The sequence below is a fragment of the Plecotus auritus genome, assembly GCF_963455305.1.
Source record: "Plecotus auritus genome assembly, chromosome: 3".
Classification (NCBI taxonomy): domain Eukaryota; kingdom Metazoa; phylum Chordata; class Mammalia; order Chiroptera; family Vespertilionidae; genus Plecotus; species Plecotus auritus.
In genome coordinates, this window is record NC_137772.1 from 43,755,606 (window position 1) to 43,776,976 (window position 21,371).

At 41.3% G+C, this 21,371-nt stretch overlaps 1 protein-coding gene across 1 annotated transcript in view; it reads right to left on the reverse strand.

The window, feature by feature from the left end:
* Positions 1–5,837: 5,837 nt before the first annotated feature.
* The window catches only part of IPO5 (importin 5), a 57,263-nt gene continuing 41,729 nt past the window's right edge, over positions 5,838–21,371 (reverse strand). Inside the window, exons 22-26 of the mRNA XM_080661280.1 lie at positions 20,707–20,829; positions 19,798–20,017; positions 11,186–11,414; positions 8,899–9,040; positions 5,838–8,053 (exon numbers count right to left, since the gene is read on the reverse strand). Of these exons, the coding sequence (XP_080517406.1) occupies positions 7,967–8,053; positions 8,899–9,040; positions 11,186–11,414; positions 19,798–20,017; positions 20,707–20,829 (801 nt within the window). The 3' untranslated portion in view covers positions 5,838–7,966. The remainder of the gene's footprint in view (positions 8,054–8,898; positions 9,041–11,185; positions 11,415–19,797; positions 20,018–20,706; positions 20,830–21,371) is intronic.

Here is a 21,371-nt window from a genome sequence, read left to right on the forward strand (position 1 = left end):
GATTAAATTATTTAATTGAGCTGTCACCAGTACTCTCTACCACATACCAGTCAGAGGAGGCCTTTGGAACATCCAAAAGTCACTGCTTAGAAATAATGTAATCCACTCTCAAGAGCTCAGATAAAGGCCAAAATAGGGTGTCTGCAATGAAAACAGGTCCAGGTGTGAAGCAAACTCTCCCCCCTAGCACAATAAAGCAGAAGCAGAGACAAAGAAAAGCAGTCCCTTACCTGCGAGTTGAGGCAACAGTTTTCAAAACAGCAGAAAGTCTGTGGGTCCAGGGTCTCATCAGGTAGGAAGGGGGTTGGGGCTGTAAGGGATGGTGATTGGTGTCAAATGCCAGGAGGGAACAGGCGCTGCTGGCATCCCTCCAGCGTTGCAGGCCTTGGATGACTTTTTGGAGATGCTCATTGCATTGACATTGGGCAGTTTAGGGAAGCACTTCACTTTGGGGTGAGGGGATCCCTGAAGGCCAGCACAGAGTCTCTGACTCAGTATCTCTGGTGACAGAGACCTAGAGTTTCTTTTGCAGGAGGGGAGAAAGAAGTGATCCCTATTGTGAATCAGAAATTAGTGTTTTCAAATACAACCTCTGTTCCTCCTCAGAATCCTTCACTATCCAGGCTACTCATTGTTCTCTAGAGAAACCATTACTTATTACTTCAATCCATTATGAAGTCTCCACATTTGTGTTGCTATTTTATAACTTTACTTTCTTCCTGAAAACCAGCTACAATATGAGCTTAGTGATCATTTACAGTAGTAACTTTTTCTATGAGACCTAACTCAAGAGCACTGAAAACATTGATGGGAGTTTATTTTTCTGAAAATAGAACTATCTTTTCTGACCCTTTAATAATAAACTTTAAATATTTTAAAAATCAAAATGCAACAAGGTCATAACCCTCTACATGTTCTTTCATTATCTTCTGTCCAAAGGGGGCTTTATTTCGATGGCCAAATGTTTAAAACTACATGAAAGGTGTCAGCTGAGGCCAAGAGGAGATGTGTGAGAGAAAATATGGGAGCCAAAATTTAAGTGGTTAAGCAGCAGCCTGTGCAGCTGGGACAGACATAAACTAAGGCTACCTGCCCCCCTAGGAGGTTTCCAGGTAAACAAGAGGGTAACTGCCTTTAGGGGCTGGGGCCAAGTTTCTAAATGGGCTACCCATAACTTGGCACATTCTTCTTCACTGTCAACTGAATTGTGACTTAATAGCAATATTCCCTCCTGTTACCCACTGGTCCCAAATGCCTCATTCTAGGCCATCTGTCACACAGCCCAGGACAATCCCAACTGCTTGGCAAGGCTGGATAGAAAGTCTTACCCAGAGAGGGTTTTTCAATGACCAGGAGTGGACCTATTGTCTCTGGTGGTTTGCTAGAAATGGGGAAAAAAAGCAATTAGGGCTATGTGAATACTATTATTCCTTTTTACAGAGAAGGGAACTAAGGAACAGGTGAATCTGTCCAAAGTGTCAATACATGTACAGTGAAATTTTTGAACTCAGTCAATGGTTTTTAATCAGGTTATCAAGCAAACCATGGCCTGTTTTTGGAGTTTAATGAGACATAGCTACACCCATTTGTTTAGCATTGTGCTAGGATAGCAGCAAAGTAGTTTTTTTTTTTTTAATAAGTCTTTATTGTTCAGATTATTACAGTTGTTCCTCTTTTTTCTCCACATAGCTCCCCTCCACCCAGTTCCCACACACCATTGTTCTCGTCCACAGGTGTTCGATTTTTGTCCAGTCTCTTCCTGCACCCCCACACCCAATCCCCCCTGAGAATTGTCAGTCCACTCCCTTTCTATGCCCCTGATTCTATTATATTCACCAGCTTATTCTGTTCATCCTATTTTTTATTCACTTGATTTTTAGATTCACTTGTTGATAGATACGTATTTGTTGTCACTTCGTTGTTCATAATTTTTATCTACCTTTTTCTTCTTCTTCCTCTTCTTTAAGAATACCCTTCAGCATTTCATATAATACTGGTTTGGTGGTGATGAACTCCTTTAGCTTTTTCTTATCTGTGAAGCTCTTTATCTGATCTTCAATTCTAAATGATAGCTTTGCTGGGGAGAGTAATCTTGGTTGTAGGTTCTTGCTATTCATCACTTGGAATATTTCTTGCCACTCCCGTCTGGCCTGCATAGTTTCTGTTGAGAAATCAGCTGACAGTCGTATGGGTACTCTCTTGTAGGTAACTGTTTTTCTCTTGCTGCTTTTAAGATTCTCTCTTTGTCTTTTGCCCTTCGCATGTTAATTATGTGTCTTGGTGTGGTCCTCTTTGGATTCCTCTTGTTTGGGGTTCTCTGCACTTCCTGGACTTGTAAGTCTATTTCTTTCACCAGGTAGGGGAAGTTTTCTGTCATTATTTCTTTAAATAGGTTTTCAGTATCTTGCTCTCTCTCTTCTTCTGGCACCCCCATAATTCGGATGTTGGTACGCTTGAAGTTGTCCCAGAGGCTCCTTACACTATCTTCATATTTTTGGATTCTTTTTGTTTTTCCAGTTGGTTGTTTTTTTGCTTCTTCGTATATCAAATCTTTGACTTGATTCTTGGGATCCTCTGGTCTGCTTGTTTGATCTCTGTATATTATCCTTTATTTCAGTCAGTGTACTCTTAATTTCTAATTGGTCCTTTTTCATATCCTTGAGGGTCTCACTAAATTTCTTGGAGGTTTCTAGAAGATTCTTGAGTAACCTTATAACTATGGTTTTGAACTCTATATCCAGTAGTTTGCTTTCCTCCATTTCTTTCATTTGTGACATGTTTCTTTGTCTCCGCATTTTGGCTTCTTTCCTGTGTTGACAGAGTGGCTTTGTGTGCTAGGTGTCCTATAGGGCCCAGTGGCTCAGCCTCCCCAGTCACCTGAGATGGATGCTCTTGGTGCACCCCTTTGTGGTTTGTGTGCACAGTCTTGTTGTAGTTAAGCCTTGATTGCTGTTGGTATCACTGGGAGGAATTGACCCAGACCAATTGGCTGTGAGGACCAGTTGTGTCTACAATAAGAGAACTGCTGTGCTGGAAACACCCTTATGGGGCAGGACTTGCTTCAGTGGGGCTTTGGTGCTCACTGAGTCTGCCCCCTGAGTGTGTCTCATGAATCTGAAGAGTTGTAATCTGGTGTGGTCTCACTTTGACCACTGGGTGCACTGGTTCTTGGATCTCCAAGGAGGTGCAAAGTCAACCACTGCCTGAGGCCACCCAGCAGGAGCTACAGAGACATCTGCAGATTCCTCCTCTTAGTTTGGGGTTTAGAGGTGCCCAGATGAGGCACAGCTGTGAAGCAATGCAGGCTGCTGACGAGCCTTAGGCCTTCTTTTGGAAGCTCTGGGGTTCTTTGACTCAGCTGCATTTTGTTAGGTTAGATTGTAAAAGGCCAGGCCATTCATATGCAAATGCTTCTGTGCACAGCTTGGGTGTGGTTGTAAATTGGGTGGGCCGTGGTCTCAAGGAGTCACGGGGTGGTGCAAACAGCAATGGCTGCCTGTTGGCCCTGCCCTGGATAGGTCCCTGGGTCTGTGTCCCGCGGCCCTGTGCAGGAACAATGAACGCTGCGACCACCTCTGAGAGAAAGCTGCCCTCGTGTTCCAGCCTGATGCCAGACAGTCCAGTTTCTTCCCAGATGGGTCTGGGTCCCTAGAGTCTCGCCCGGAACTGGAGTTCAGAGCAGTCGGGAGTTTGTATCTCCCTCCCGATTGAAAAAGACCACAGTATATCCAGTTGCCCATTTCCGCACGCGCCTCTGTACCTTCGCTCTTCCACAGCTCTGCACCTTCTACCAGTCTAGATGTGCTTTTCTCTTTCCTTCTTGTTGTAGAATTTCCATTCAGCCAGCCTTCCCGTGGTTCTGGATGATATCTGTTTTTTCTTTTAGTTGTAGTTTTGATGTGGTTGTGTGAGACAGCAAGTTCAGGTGTTTACCTATGCCGCCATCTTGGTTCCTATCCCAGCAGTGAAGTAGTTTTGACAGAGACCTCAGGCCTGAAATATCTATATTAAAAATATTTACTATTTAGTCCTTTAGTGACTTTATTGATTCCTAGTTGTAACCATTCAACACCATAATCTTTCAAGATGCACCTTAAAACCGGGAACATTGTCAGGCTGTGATTCAAAACTTACATTTTCTACCCATCTGTCACAAAACTTACAGGGAAGTAGGGGAACTAATTTCTAAATAGCAAATGGCACTAGGCTTGATTTCCATTAGATTATGAAGGTTAGTCAAGAGGACAAAAATGTCTAAATCAATCAAGAGGTAACAGGGAAAGATCCAGAATTATCAAGGAATGCTTCACAATTCTACTCTGCTGCCTCAACTGGAATTTTAAAACCATTTTTGTTTTTTTAAACCTACAAACAATATTGCATTGCTTTTGGTTTTCTTGCAGATAAAAAAACTTTCTTCTAAAAAAAATAGTGATAACTCATACTTTCAGGGCTGAGAAAATGAAAGATGGCAGGTTTTAGCTATTACTTGTTTTAGGCAGTGATTTCTATGGAACAAGGCAAGAACCAGATCATCTGATGCAATGCTCACAGGTAGAATGAAGCAGTTCTGATTTAAGTAATACATTTAGCTAGCGCCGGCCCGGCCAGAGTGGCTGTGACTGAGTGCTGACTTATGAACCAGGTTACAGTTCGACTTCCAGTCAACGTACAAGCCTGGGTTGCGAGCTCAATCCTCAGTAGGGGTCATGCAGGAGGCAGCTGATCAGTGATTCTCACCATTGATGTTTCTCTCACTCTCTGAAATCAAATCTATATTTAAAAAACACACAAAACATTTAGCTAGCTCCTTAGCCTTTCAAATTGCTTTAATTCTAAAGAAGCAATCATTCAAGAGTTAATCATAAAACATGCCTACAACAACACTGTAAATAGGCACTATCCCCCATTTATTCTTAAACTCCAGAATTATAAAAAAAAGTTGCCTCCTATTACAACACTGTCAAATTAATTTTGATTTTATTTTTCAAATGTACAGCATTAAAACACACCTAGTGAGTTATGCTAAAAATTTCTAACATTTGTGCATGGAATTTACTTAAATTCTGTTACAAAATACCCAGAAAATGTAAGAGCCACGTGTCTTTTCCTCTCCATAAATAGCTCAGGTTCATATATGTATCATTCCTGGCTGACATGCAAAGCCACTAAATTTGGCACAAAAGGTAAAATAAAATTTTCATCTTGTGTAGACAAAATGAGGTATTAAGTTCCCCCAGATAAATACTGGGATAACACATTTCAATTACTTTTGAGCCCCAGATTGCAGGCTTTTGTCCCAATAACTTAAATACCAACCTTCCCTGAATAACTTGATTCATCTCCAATTGTTTTTCTTTCTTTAAATGTATTTTTATTGATTTCAGAGTGGGATAGAAACATCAATAATGAGAATCACAGATTGGCTGCTTCCTGCACACCCCACACCAGGAATGGAGCCTACAACCCAGGCATATGCCCTGACCAGGAATCGAACCATGACTTCCTAGTTCATAGGTTGACTCTCAACCACCGAGCCACGCCAGCTTGGCTCCAATTTTTCTATCAAGGATTTTCAGTCTGCAATTGACTTATGCCCATTTAATCCTCATACCCTGTTTAGTGGTCCATCTTCTGAGTTTCCATTAATATTTAAACTAGCTGCTAAGAGGTTCTTAACCACAAGCACTTTGCAAACACTAGACTCTCCAAAACAATGTAGCCATCTTCAGATCATACTTCCATCTGAACTTAGGCAGGCATGCCCCATTTCTACCATGTTTTACTAGTAAGTGTAGCAATAATTAAAAAAAACACACACCCAAATTGCTCCAGTTGATTGGCTTTTTAAACTCTATTCTATGTAAGAAAGCAGAAAGGGGTTGTCTTCACACATTTACTCCAGCAAGAATACAGGGTGTATAGACAGACAACAGCATGGTGATTACCACAGGGAAAGAGGGGGTGGGGGTGATGAGGGTATAGGGGGGGATAAATGGTAATGGAAGGAGACTTAGCTTGGGTAGTGAACACACAATACAATATGATGCATTATATAGACTTGTACATCTGAAACGTATATATTTTTATTAACTGTCACCCCAATAAATTCAATAAAATTAAAGTTTTTAAACATAAAATAATTCTATAAAATAAAACCCTCATATGCAAATTGACCAAACGACCAACTGCTATGACACACACTAACCACCAGGGGGCAGATGCTCAACGCAGGAGCTGCCCCTTGGTCGTCAGTGTGCTCCCACAGGGAGCATGCGACTCAGCCAGAAGCCGGGCTCACGGCTGGTGAGTGCAGTGGCAGTGGCAGGAGCCTCTCCCATCTCCACGGCAGTGCTAAGGACTGCTTGGGGGATGTCTGCCTGCCGGGTTAGGCCTGCTCCCCGAGGGATCCTAGACTGCGAGAGGGTGCAGGCTGGGCTGAGGGATCACCCCAGTGCACAAATGCTGTGCACCAGGCCTCTAGTATGGGGTATAAAGTAGCTCCAAATATTACTCCACACACATTATAAATGTCAAATAGGTACATACTAAAAGCAATGACTGTGATGGTGAAGTCATTCAACATGTTATTCTGCCAGACACAGAAGCTTCTGGGCTAATAGTGTGCTGAAAACTGAAAATATATTTGAAAGGTATCTGCTACCAAGTGAACCATCTTAATATAATCTGCTGTATTTTCTATTCCATTTCAGATTTAGTTTTAATAAAGTAATGCAAATCATTTAAAGAAAAAAACCTTTAATTTTAATTCTGATCTAAGCATAAAATGCATTTATATATCACGGTTAAATTTAGTACAAACTATAAAAATGTTAACACTGATGTTTCAACAGAAATCTATTAAGATCCTTTAGAAAAACTAAAGAAACAACAAGTCATTTACTGCTGTGAGGTTAATACATAAAGGAAAAAACATTCACACATTTTATTGAATTTATCAGAAAATAATTTGTCATATTTCTCATAAAATTAAGTTTAAAAGTTGTGTGTGGCTCTATAGCAATTACAATTTGCAATGAAAACACTAAGCCAAATCTTTTATCTAACCGGAACAATCCTAGTTTTTTAAAAAAATCACTAATTGTGAACAGAGTAGATGTAGCATAACTTAGCTTAAATTAAAGTGGAAGTTGGAAAAACTAAATGTTTTCAAGTTTGAATGGCACAAAGAAAATATAAGGGGAAAAAATAAACATTCAGAGCCATAGATACTACTTTAAAAAAATATTAGATTATTCTTATAATCAAAACAAATGAATCAAAGCCAGACCGTATGGAATTTTTACACAAACTTCTTTGTATTTCAATGTTGTTTATTGAGGAGTGAACGAGAGACTACTGCCAGACATGCCAACGACACTTCACATTCAAGGGCTGGAAGCTGAAAAGCTTTTGGAACTGAGTCACCACATCAGCCTTTTGGGAAAAAGAACCCGGTGACATGAAACATGACATCTTCGTGCTTGTTTTTGTCTTCAGCTTTTCCCTCAATTTTTGGATCTACTGGTATGCTGGGTAGCCTTCTTTCTACCCTACAAAAGACTCACACTCAATAGAATTAACACTAGGTGTATAGCAAATTGTTTTAATACACATCTATGCTGAATAATGGATCTTAAAGCTGATGGTCTTAAATTTCCTTATGTCTAATGAGGAAATGAATTTAATTTCCCTTTCACCTTCAGATGGGTGGGCTATACCATTAGAAAAATATTCTTCAGTGCTACTGTAGGGCTTACGGGGACTTCTTCAGTGGTATGATAGAAAGCCATCTGAACACCATTCTGAAACCCAGTGCTTCTCTTCCTGCTGTTGTGGCTTTGCAGAAGAATGGCCTACACACAACTCTACTGCTCTCTTTTGCTCAAAAACAAAACAAAGAAACCTAAACAAAAGGGTAAACGTTTATTCGGAGTCAGTTTTCTGGTGGTGATCTTAAGGTCCTTCAAGCAGAATTCAGGAGCTCCTGTATGGCCGCCTGATGCTCAGGACTGAGGTGTGCTATGCATTCAGTCCACAATCCTCCAGAAGTCTAGGGAAAAAACCATTTTCACAGATTTAGATCAAGTGCAATCAATGATCATTCAGAAATATTTTAATAATCACCATCTGGTGGATGGCAATAATGACAATGTACTTTCTATACAAATAGATTAGTTAGATGAATATCATTGAAAAAGCAAGAAATCGGTTCATTTCTTTAAAGTTCATTACACTCACAGTAAATTTTCTTCATTTTTGCATGGAGAAAGCTATGCTAGGTAGGTGACCTACACACATGAATGACCTGGTCGACCGGGCATTTTCCGGTCATCCTTCCGGACAAAGCCACGGTGGCGGGGGCCGAGGCAGAGGTGGTTAGGGGCAATCAGGCCAGCAGGAGAGGGCGGTTAGGGGTGATCAGGCCAGCAGGCAGAAGCGGTTAGGGGCGATCAGGCAGAGGGGTTAGGGGTGATCAGGCAGGCAGGTGAGTGGTTAGGAGCCAGCGGTCCTGGATTGTGAGAGGGTTGTCTGTCTGTGAGAGGGCAGTCGGACATCCCCCGAGGGGTCCCGGATCAGACAGGGTGCAGGCCGGGCTGAGGGACCCCACTCCCGTGCACGAATTTCATGCACCGGGCCTCTAGTTTATATATAACGAGTAAGTACTAAGCACCAACCGAAAGGTTCAAAATGTTTCAAATGTAAGACATGTTTTAGTTGTAATATATAATGAAAACATATATGTGTATAATCTATCTGAGGCTTGGAGTCAGGAGAATATAAAAATAAAATTTCCTTAATTCATTAGATTTGCTTCTTATAATAGAGAACATGAACCCCTACCCCAAAAACCCAAACAACTTTCCCCCCTTCCCCAATTTAATCAAATCAGCTTACCTGTACTTGGCGAACTACATTAGCCAGACGTTTGGCACAAGGATCTTCATGTTTAATTGCCTCATGCATTTCTCCTTCTGCAATTATGCTGAATATTTTGGGCAGATTGGTATTGTTTGGGCCAAGAACAATTGGATGATTACTGACAAAAGAGAAGAAAATCATTATAAATAAAAATTACAAGGAGAAATCACTCAAGTGCTCATATTTGAATATAACTTCCCTCCAATAATGAATTTAGCTGTTTTTTTACAGAATGATTATGCATTCACTAAAATCAATTACCTTTTAAAATTCAGTAGGAGAAAAGCCAACTAATTTTACTTATTAGCGCTTCAGTTTCTTTCCAGGTAAATTAGAAGGAAATACTGGCTCATCTCTCAGGGCTGTTTTAAGGGCCAAAAATAGACTGCTCTAAGTACTTTAAAAATGTGACATTAAAAAAAACAAAAACATAACACCCAAAAAACAAGGTATTAACAAGAATAACAGCTTTTTTTCTTAAATTAATTTTTATTAATTTTAGAGAGAGGGGAGAGTGTGAAAGAGAAACCCTGATTTGTTGTTTCATTCATTTATGCATTCATTGGTTGATTACTGTATGTGCCCTGACCAGTGATCACAGTCACACCATAGCACATCAGAATAATGCTCCAGTCAATCAAGCTACCCGGCCAGGGCTGGGAAGTACATGTTCTTTTTTTTTGTTAATCCTCACCCAAGGGTATTTTTCCCATTGATATTCAGAGAGAGTGGAAGGGAGGGGGAGAGACACAGAGAAAGAAACATCCATGTGAGAGACACACATCAATTGGTTGCCTCCAGAGATTGAGCCCAGAAACTGAGGTACACACCCTTGACTGGAATAAAACCCGAGACACCCTTTGGTCTGCAGGTTGGCACTCTATCCACTGAGCCAAACCAGCCAGGGCAAGAATAACAGCTTTTTAACACAAATTTCATTTACGTACGACAAAATGGTTTCTAAACTAAATTTAAAAGTTCAAATGCTAGATAGGCATTTCGAGAATAAGCCAGGATATAAACTGCAGGCAGGTTTACTGCAAAGAAATACAACAGTGAACCGAACTAGAATTCCCGAGTAGTAGTCATTTCCAAAGAAGATGATCAAATAGCATGGTGGAGAACTGGTCAATTCAGAGGCAGACGTAGGTAAGGAGTGTGTGGTCTCCAGGAGGGCTGTTACAGCAGTAATAGCGACAGAGCCCAGATCTGACTAATATTCAGGAGAACTTGGACTTAGAAAAGAGACCACCAGAGAACACGCCTTTGATTTAATAGCTTCTGTAGCCTCCAGGTTGTTGTAACTCTTATATTTACTCATAGGCACAAAATAATATTAATAATGCCAAGACCCAGGGCCAGATCTTGATTGCCAGTCTGGTATACTTGCCCATATCACGGATTCTTGAATCCAAAACAAAAACACCTGAATTTCAAAATAATGGTATTAACAATGTACCTCAATCTCATTCTACTAATAAATTATATTACGTCAATTATACTGCAATAAAAAGGAAATTTTTTAAAAAATCTAAAGCCAAGTAAATAGATAGATAGGGTGGGAGAAAACTTTAGAAGAAAACCTTAAAACATCAACATTCTATAATGCCTCATCTGTTGAAATTAATTCCATAAAGAATAACCCAAATCAGATTATGAGGCCATCTTAACTGTAATATACTTTGTTAATATCTATATATATAAAAGGCTAAGTGATTGTCCGACTGTCCAGTAGGTATGATGTGCACTGACCACCAGGGGGCAGACGCTCAATGCAGGAGCTGCCGAGCTGTGGTGACTTGGTAGCGGCGGTTCTCGGGTGACGCACTCTGGAACCAGAGAGGAGGAGGGAGCCCGATTCCAGGGTGTGTCATCCGAGAACCGTCCTCTTGCAATCCAGGACCCCTTGGGGATGTTGGAGAGCTGGTTTCAGCCCGATCCCCACAGGCCAGGCCAAGGGACCCCACCTGCCAGAGGGACCCTGCTCACTCTGCAGACACCCTTAGAGCCGTGGCACCACCCCAGCTGTGGCCGGATGGGGAGGGACCATGGGAGGTTGGTTCCAGGGTATGTCCGGCCCAGTCCCGCCCCATCGGCCACCTTCTAATTAACTTCCTTTCAATGTGCATGAATTTGTGCACTGGGGCACTAGTGATTTTGACAGCAAGCGTTATTACAAACCTACAGACCTGAGGGCTGTGCACAAGAAGCACTGTTTTATGTGAAAGGGAAAGAAATGAGGTCTATCTGTCCCTTTTCTTACCTTTCAATCAGATCGCACAGATAACTGAAAGTCTGAACAGCTTCTTCTTTATCTTCATGTAGTGGAAGCCAAGACAACCAGTGCGGCAGGACTTCTTCAACGTTCACACAGTCAGGTTTGAACTTCATAATTTTCCCTACTGCTGAGATGCAGTTCTCTGTAGCATTAACATTTTCTTTGGTCTTGGAATCAACAGATTGAATAACTCTTACCAGCAGTGGAAGTGCTTCTAAAATAAGCATTTGAAAAAGGCCAGTTAAAACCTCACCTTTTCTTGCAAATGAACATAAATATTTCTTTTATCTTTGGTCCAGTTATTGGTTATAATGAAGAAATGTTCAAGTGTAAGGAATGTTTTGTTATCTTGGCTACAGACATAGTAATGAAAGGGGGATCACCCCGACAGGATCAGGAACATTAGCATTCTGTTAACTTAAGAGACCCCAAGAAGTTAGTAGTCCCCCAAAGTTTACTACTCTCCTGGTCACCTTAGGGTTCTTAAGTTTTTAAAAGTTGCCCAGCTGTATTCATGTTAAATGCACAGGGACCTCCAGTATGTTTAAAAAGTCCTAAAAGTGATGTCAGAGGAATGGCAGCGTGAAAGGTTCTCTTGGCCTCCCCGCCGAAACTTTAGCAAGTTGATCAACTATAACTCAATAAAGGTTTCTCTGCTCAATATAGAGGCATGCCTGAGACCTGTGCATTGAAGCATCCAATGGTGGGCAAATGGGAATGGGGAGGTGAGAAGGAAGAAAAGCTCATCCTAGAAATGGGAGGAAGATGGTGGTAGCAGGCACTTCCTTTGGTTGGGAGGAACAGAGTCTCAGCGGGCACTCCATGAGCAGTGAGAACAGTGGCTGAGCTAGCTGAGACTGCAGCAAGGACACAGTACAGGGGTTTTGCCGCTGCTGTCTGCTATTGAGAAATAGATATTTCAGACAAAGGAACGGATCCGCAGAGCCCTGCCATACCCCTTGGACTCCCAAAACTTGCCTCCCATCACCATGGTCTTAGGTGGAGCATATTATCTGCAAACAGAGAGCTATTGCAGCAGAATAGCTGGCTCCCTTTTCCCTCTGTAAGCAGGTCTGGAATCACCATTACCAAGAGGCAAGAAACAAAAACAAAAAACAACCACACCCCCAAGGAGCACGGCTGTACAACAGCTGTGGAGCTCAGCTATAGGATTTCACAGAGGTAAAAATCTTGTGATTCAGCACAACCTACTAGAAAATAGTAGAAGACCTCTTGCGAGAAAGCTGCTGGAGAAAGGCCAGTAATACATAGATGCCTAGAAAGAAGAGACCAGCAAATACTATGAATAACCATGGTAGTGAGTAAGCTCAGAAATAAAATAAAAATCCCCAGAAAGCAAACTGGAACACATGGAAATATGTGATAAAATACAAGAAAATAGTGACAGGCAATTCAATGCAATCAGAAAAAAAATTAGTTAACATTACATACTTTACTAAAGAGACTGAAACTTTAAAAAAATCCTGGAAATGAGCATTCAAGTATGGAGATTAGGAGTAAACTACTGAGCATAGGAAACAGAGCAGACCAGATGGAGAGAAAAATTAGTGATGTCAAAGTAGGAATCTTTCTAGAAATGATGCAGAGGGAAGAAAAGAGAGACCTGAACAGGGAGGGAGGGAGGGAGGGAGGGAGAGAGGGAGGGAGGGAGGGAGGGAGGGAGGAAAGGAAGGAAGGAGAGCCTGGCTGGTGTGGCTCAGTGACTGTCAACCTAAAAACCAGGATATCATGGTTTGATTCCCAGTCAGAGCACATGCCCAGGTTGTGGGTACAATCCCAGTGTGGGGTATGCAGCAGGCAGCTGCTCAATGATGCTCTCTCATCAATTGATGTTTCTATCTCCCTCTCCCTCTCTGAAATCAATAAAAATATATTTAAAAAAAAAAAAAAAAAAAGGAAGAGCACTACAAAAACTGACTCCATCAGAAAAAATAATCCTATATAATAAAGGCTAATATGCTAAGTGTCCAGTCGTCCACTCAATCAATCAAAGTGTAATATGCTAATGATAAGCTAAGGCTGCTCAACTGCTCACTATGACATGCACTGACCATCAGGGGGTAGACGCTCTGACTGGTAGATTAGCTTGCTGCTGGGATCTGGCCGATCGGGACTGAGCGAGATGAGCTGGACACGCCCTGGAACCCTCCCCGGCCCTGATCGTGCACCAGTGGGTCCCTTGGCCTGGCCTGCGCCCTCTCACAATCCGGGCTGAGGGACACCCCCCTCCAGTGCACGAATTTCGTGTACCGTGCCTCCAGTATATAAGAATAATAGGCATATCAGAAGAAGAGAGGGAGAAAGGATCAAAGAGCCTATTCAAACAAAGAGTGGATGAGAACTTCCCAAACCTATGTAAAGAACTAGATCCTTGAATCCAAGAAACAAATACAACTCCTAGTTACCTCAATCCAAAGAAGCTCTCTACAAGGCATATTTTATTAAAACTGTCAAAAATTAATAACAAAGAAAAAATTCTAAAAGCAGCCAGTGAAAAGGAAGTGACCTACAAAGGAAACTCATCAGGGTATCATCAGACTTCTCAGCAGAAACTCTACAAGCCAGAAGAGAGTGGAACCAAATATTCAAATGACTGAAAGAGAAAATACCAGCCAAGGTTAACATACTACAACTAGAGGCCCAGTGCATGAAAATTCGTGCACTCAGGAGGTCCCTCAGCCCGGTCTGCATCTCTTGCAGTCCGGAACCCCTCGGGGGATGCCCACCTGCCGGCTTAGGCCCACTCCCTGGGGGAATGGGCCTAAGCTGGCAGTCAGACATCTCTCTGGCAGCTCTCAGGGGATGTCCAACTGATGGCTTAGGCCCACACCCCGCGGGGGAGCAGGCCAAAGCTGTAGTCAGACATCCTTAGCGTTGCTGAGGAGGCGGGACAGGATCCCGCGACCACTGCTGTGCTTGCAGCTGTCATCCCGGCTTGTGGCTGAGCGGAGCTCCCACTGTGGGAGTGCACTAATCACCAGGGGCCAGCTCCTGTATTGAGTGTCTGCCCCCTGGTGGTCAGTGCACGTCATAGCGACCGGTCGTTCTGCTGTTAGGGTCAATTTGCATATTACCCTTTTATTATATAGGATAATATATCCAGTAGAGTTATCTTTTAAATATGAAGGAGAAATAAAGACTTTTCCAGACATACAGACGCTGAGGGAATTTATCACCAGAAAACTTCCATTGCAGGAAATACTCAAGGGAGTTATTCCACCTGAAACAAAGAGCATAAGGTCACAACACTATGTATGAGTAAGATCAACTTATAGCATAAACAGGGATAATTTGTGACAACAAAAACATAAAAGGGGAGGGGGTAAAGGTCTGAACTGGCAAAGGAGGATGGAGATCAGATGCATATATACTGCTGTATATATGCAACTTTTTCATAAACCTAATGGTAACCACACACAACCTCCAAAACAGACACATAGCTTAAAAAAAGGAAACAGAGAAAAGTATAAAATACCTACAAACAAAAACAACAGACAGAAACACAAAGGAAAAGAACACATGGAGTCACAGAGATACCAGAAAATAAAGAATAAAATGGCTATAGGAAATCCTCATACATCAATAATTACCCTAAAAGTAAAGGTACTGACTTCACCAATAAAAAGGCAGAGTGTAGCAGATTGGATGAAAAGAAAAAACCCAACCATATGCTGCTTTCAAAAGACTTATCTAAGCTGCAAAGGCAAAAATAAACTCAAAGGGTGAAACCTGGCCAGTGTGGCTCAGTGGATTGAGTGTTGTCCCATGCAATAAGATGCCCTGGTTTGACTGCCAGTCAGGGCACATGCTCTGATTTGCAGGCTTGATCCCCAGTAGGGGGTGTGCAGATGGCAGCTGATTGCTGTTTCTCCCATCTCATTGATGTTTCTCTCTCTCTCTCTAAAATCAATAAAAATATAACATCGTTAAAAAAAAAAAAAGATGATTCTTCAAGCAAACATCCACAGAAAAACAGGTGCAGCTCTAGCCAGTCTGTCTCAGTGGATAGAGCTTTGATCATCAGACTGAAGGGTCCCGGGTTTGATTCCAGTAAAGGGCACGTACCATGTTTGCAGGCTTGATCCCTGGCACTGGTAGGGGCTCATGTGGGAATCAACCAATCAATGTGTCTCTCTCACATTGATGTTTCTATCTCCCCCTCCCTTCTACTCTCTCCAAAAATAAGTGAAAAAATATTCTTGGGTGAGAAAAACAACAACAACAAAAAGAACAGGCATAGCCATACTTACATCTAACAAAATAGATTTCAAGGTAACAAGAGACAATAATGGACATTTTATAATGATAAAGGGGACACTACATCAAGAAGACTTAACTCTTCTTGAAAAATATCAGGAAGCACTGAAATACATAAAGCAGCTACTAACAGGAAAAGGGAGAAAGATCAAAACACAATCATAGTTGGGGACCTTAATACTCTATCGACAGTGCTACATAGATCATCCAAACAGAAAATCGATAAAGAAATACTGGCCTTTAAATGACAAATAGACCAAATGGACATACTTGAAATTTACAGACCTCTTCATCCCAGAACACCAGATTATACCATTCTTCTCCAGTGCACATGGAACATTCTCAAGGATAGACCATATGTTGGGTCATAAAACTAGACTCAACAAATTCAAGAACATTGAAATTATACCAAGTATATTTTCTGACCACAATGCCTTGAAATTAGAAATCAACTACAAAATGGAAGTAAAGAAACCAACATACTACTACAAAATGACTGGGTCAAAAAAATAAAAGATGAGATCCAAAGATATATAGAGACAAATGAGAATTTCAATCTGATATAACAAAACTTCTGGGATGCAGCGAAAGCAGTAATAAGAGAGAAGTTTATATCATTACCAGAGCCTGGTGCACAAAATTGGTGCACGGGTAGGGTCCCTAGGCTTGGCCAGCGATCAGGGCCGATGTGTGGAGCAACTGGCAGGGTAATCAGAGGGCCCCCGCTGGCACCCACCTTGGCCTGCCTGGCACTGTGCACTTGCTGGTCCTGCCTCCCGCCAGTCGCCTCCCTCTGTAGGGCGATCAGGGGGGTCCCCGCTGGCACCTGCCTTGGCTGGCCTATGGCCTGTGGGGTGGGGGCAGCTCCTGCATTGAGCGTCTGCCCCGTGGTAGTCAGTGCGTGTCATAGCGACCAGTCGTTCTGCCATTCAGTTGATTTGCATATTAGGCTTTTATTATATAGGATGGGCTTATCTCAAGAAACAACAGAAATCTGAAATAACCTAACATTAGGAACATTACAAGGATGCCCACTCTTATTCAACATAGTACTAGCCAGAGTAATAAAGGCAAGAGAAATAAAAGGCATCCAAACAGGGAAGGAACTGTCACTTCTTACAGATGACATGATTCTGTATTTAGAAATCCCTAAAGACTCCACCAAAAAACTATTTGAAACAATAAACAAATACAGTCAAGTGATAGGATACAAAATCAATGTGCAAAAATCCATCGCCTTCCAGTATACTAACAATGAGACTTCAGAAAAGTAAACAGAAAAAGAAATTCCTTTTGCAATTGTGACCAAAAGAATAAAATACCTAGGAATAAACTTAACAAAGAATGTGGAAGACCTATCTACTGAAAATTACAAAGCATTATTAAAAGAGATTGAAAAAGACACAACAAAATGGAACAATATTCTATGTTCATGGATTGGAAGAATCAAAAAAATTAAAATGGCCATATTAACCACAGCAACATACAGATTTAATGCAATACCCATCAAAATCCCAATGTAATTTTTTAAAGAAATCCAACAACAAAAACCCCATCAGATTTGCATGGAACCACAACACAAAAGACTCTGAATAGCCAAAGCAATCCTGAGAAAAAACAACAAAACCGGAGGTATCACATTACCAGACTCCAAATTACACTACAGAGCTATGATAATCAAAACAGCATGATACTGGCAGAAAAACAGACACACAGATCAATGCAAATGGGCAGATAATTTTTGAAAAAGGAGCCAGAAATACATAATGGTGCTGGGAAAATTGGAAAGCCACATGCAAAAGACTGAAATGAGATTAGTTTGTCACCATGTACAAACATTAATTAAAAATGGATCAAAGACCTGATCATAAGATCTAAAACAATAAGTCACACAGAAGAAAACATAGGTACTAAACTTATGGACTTTGGCTGTGAGAACATTTTATGAATTTGACCCCAAAGGCAAGGGAAGTAAAGACAAAAATAAATGAATGGGACTATATTAAACTAATTCTGCACAGCAGAAGAAACAGACAACAAAACAAAGAGGAAGCAGACCAAATGGGATATGATATTTTCAAACAATAGCTCTGAAAAAGGTTTAATATCCAAAATATATATAGAACTCATAAAACTCAATACCAAACAACCCAATTAAAAAATGGGCAGAGGACCCAAACAGACACCTCCCCCCAAAAAGACATATAAATGGCCCACAGATAATATGAAAAGATGTTTAACCTCACTAGCAATTAGGAAAATGCAAATCAAAACTACAATGAGATACTACAATACCACACCTGTTAGAATGGCTAATATCAGTAAGACAAGCAATAACAAGTGTTGGAGAGGTTATGGAGAAAAGGGAACCCTCATTCACTGCTGGTGGGAATGTAGACGGATACAGTCACTATGGAAAACAGTCTGGGGATTCCTAAAAATATTAAGAATAGAGTTACATATGACCTCGCAATCACTCTCCTGGGCATACACCAGAAAAACTTGAAACGTGTATTTGCGAAGATATATGCACCCCTATGTTCATTGAAGCTTTATGCATGGTGGCTAAGACATGGAGCCACCAAAGTGTCCTGTGATAGAGGATTGTATAAAGATGTGGTACATTTATGGATATAAAAGCTAGGCGGCTGGAACAACCAGTCACTATGACGCGCACTGCGGCGGCCGGGCCAATCAAGGGCCCCAATTGGTGGCCCACCCAACCTCCTGTGGCCTCTCCCCCCCCCCCCGGCTGGCCAGCTAACCTCCTGCCTCCCCTTGCCACTGCTGGCCTGGCCCCGATGGCCCCCATCAGGGTGGGCTGGCTGGACCCCACCCATGCACTAATTAGTGCACCGGGCCTCTAGTCCTATATAATAAAAGGGAAATATGCAAATTGACCGAACAGTGGAATGACTGGTCGCTATGACACGCACTGACCACCAAGGGGCAGATGTCAACACAGGAACTAGCCCCTGGTGGTCAGTGTGCTCCCACAGGGGGAGTGCCACCTCAGCCTCAAGCCGGGCTGATGGCTGGTAAGCGCGGAGGCGGTGGTGGGAGCCTCTCCTGCCTCCGTGGCAGCACTAGGGATGTATGACTGAGCCTTAGGCCCATGGGCCTAAACCATCAGTCTGACATTCCCCAAGGGCTCCCTGACTGCTAAAGGGTGCAGGCCAGGCTGAGGGGACTCCCATTGTCGTGCACTGGGCCTCTAGTATATACATAATGGAATACTACTAGGCCATAAGAAAAGATGAAATACTTGCCATTTGTGACAACATGGATGGACTTTAAGGATATTATGCTAAATTAAATAAATCAGAAAAAGCTAAGAACCATATGACTTCAAATGTGGGATATAAAACTGAAATGCATAGACAAAAACAGCAGTGTGGTGGTTGCCAAAGGGAAAAGGATGGTGTGTGTGTGTGTGTGTGTGTGTGTGGGGGGGGGGGTGAAGGTTGAAGGGGGTCTAGAAAGATTATTTGACTTTGGGTAATGGGCACACAGTGCAATATACAGATCTTGTATCATAGAAATATACACTTGCCCTGGTTTGGCTTAGTGCAGAGGTCGGCAAACTCATCAGTCAACAGAGCCAAATATCAACAGTACAACAATTGAAATTTCTTTTGAGAGCCAAATTTTTTAAGCTTAAACTATATAGGTAAGTACATTGTTATTAACTTAATTAGGGTACTCCTAAGCTGGCCTTTGCTAAAAACTGAAGGGGCCAAAGAGCCGCATGTGGCTCGCGAGCCGCAGTTTGCCGACGACTGGCTTAGTGGATAGGCGTGTCGGCCTGCGGACCAAAGGGTCCTGGGTTCAATTCCAGTCAAGGGCACATACCTTGGTTGCAGGGTCCTCCCCAGCCTGGGCCCTGGTCAGGGCTCGTGCAGGAGGCAACCAATTGATGTGTTTCTCTTACATAGATGTTTCTGTCTTTTCCATTCTCTCCCACTCTCCCTAAAAAAATCATTGGAATCCTCAGGTGAGGATTAATAAAAAGGAAAAAAAATAAAGTACACTTGAAATCTGTATGATGCTATTAACCAATGTGACCCCAATAAATTTAATAAAAACGTTTTTAAAAGTCCCATGTTAGGGCTGTGATATATTCCCCAAACCCAAAATAAAGTCCAGGTGGAGAGGCTCTGATTCCATTCACATTTCATTTCCATTTCTATGAGAATAAAGGCTGTAAATTCTTAAGGGCCACAGATGAAATTTTTGAAAAAGGGAAAGAGAGGGAGCATGAGGTAAAAACAAAAGGGATGCCTGGAAGGACATGCATGTAACCAAATAAACATCAGTACCTGTACAAAAAGGACGATAGTTATCTCCACCATACTGTGCCATGACTCCCAGGCCATATGCAGCTGCTTGCCTGACTTCTGGGCTGCTGTCACATACATATTGGAGCATTGGCCTTAAGAAATATTCTGCATATTTAAATGAGGCAGGACTACAGTGTTCTATAACATCGTCAAAGATGCATAATCCCCATTGTCTGTCTGGCCATGGTCTATGTGGACACTACAAAAGAGATACTCTTTTAAGCTTTGAATATTGAAGTACATACAAATATAAATAAATACATAAATAGTCACTATGGACTATTGGCTTCCACAAATATTCCTGATACAGGCAAGGAAAAACAAAAGCAACAATCACTTCTTGAGAATAAAAATCCTCAAAGTACTATATGGATTTAAATAAGTAAAGGTTTAAAAGCCTTGTGTAATTTGTTACGGAATTCCACAATGTGACACTACCATATACCAGGAAGAACTGACAGTGGCAACAATGTACGTACGTTTACCTTATATTTAAAAAAACGAAATATATGAGGCTATCACCCAGAATCTGATTACTGGTTGTCATAACTGAATTCTGTAGGGTCCATTGCAAAAAATGTAATCATTCTGTTTTTCATTTATTAATTTAGTAAGGCATAGATAATCTGAAATTTAAAATCTTATGTATATCTTTTAGATTACAATTTAATTGAACTATGGAAAGACCGATTAGCAAACTTAAAGTACACACTGAGGGAGAAAATATCCAGGGGAATGCAATAATTTTGATAAAAATTAAAGATGCAAAGTGAAAAACTGTGATTTCTAAGACCCATTTTAATTTCAAAGTAAAAGTTCCCAAATGCTGCAATGAAAGAATTCCAAATCAACTATCTAAAATAACTGTCAAGGAGAGGCAATACTTACAATTAGGTTGACAATTAATGGAAGCAGCTGTTCAAACCATGGTAACACCTTTTCCTTGTAGCTACTGAATATTGAGTGTAAAATGTCTGACACTTTGGTCAGAATATAAACATCATTATCATCCTAAAACAAAACACACTCATATGTATTAAAAAGTATCCCCACTATTAACAATAACATTCATTTTTTAAAATCTAAGAAACATAAAAATTAAATTTCTTATCACTTTCTTAAAAGCATAGCAAGAATCTGAGGTTACCTCAATGATTGGGTGTCATGCCTCTTACTTATCTATGGAAAGATAAATGTTTGGCAAGTATTGTACTGCACTCACTGCAGATTTTTCTTGGTACACAGTAAAATATATGTGACTGAAAAATTATCCAAAATTTCAAAGTTCTGAAACAAAGTTGTTTTTACTTTAGTTTTTTTTTCCAAGAATGTTTCTAATTTTGGAGTGGGATGGTGGGTCAGTTACTTATAACATCTCATCGACTTTTGTGCAGCAGCATGTGAGCACCCTGCAGAGAACTGGGAAGACCTGGTCCTCCAGGATGGCAACATGCCACATATTCTGGATTTGAAATACACAGCTGAAATATGTTTGATGGTGTCAAGTGGTTTGATGAGGAGAGAACTGAGTCACAAGGTGAAGAAGAATTCTA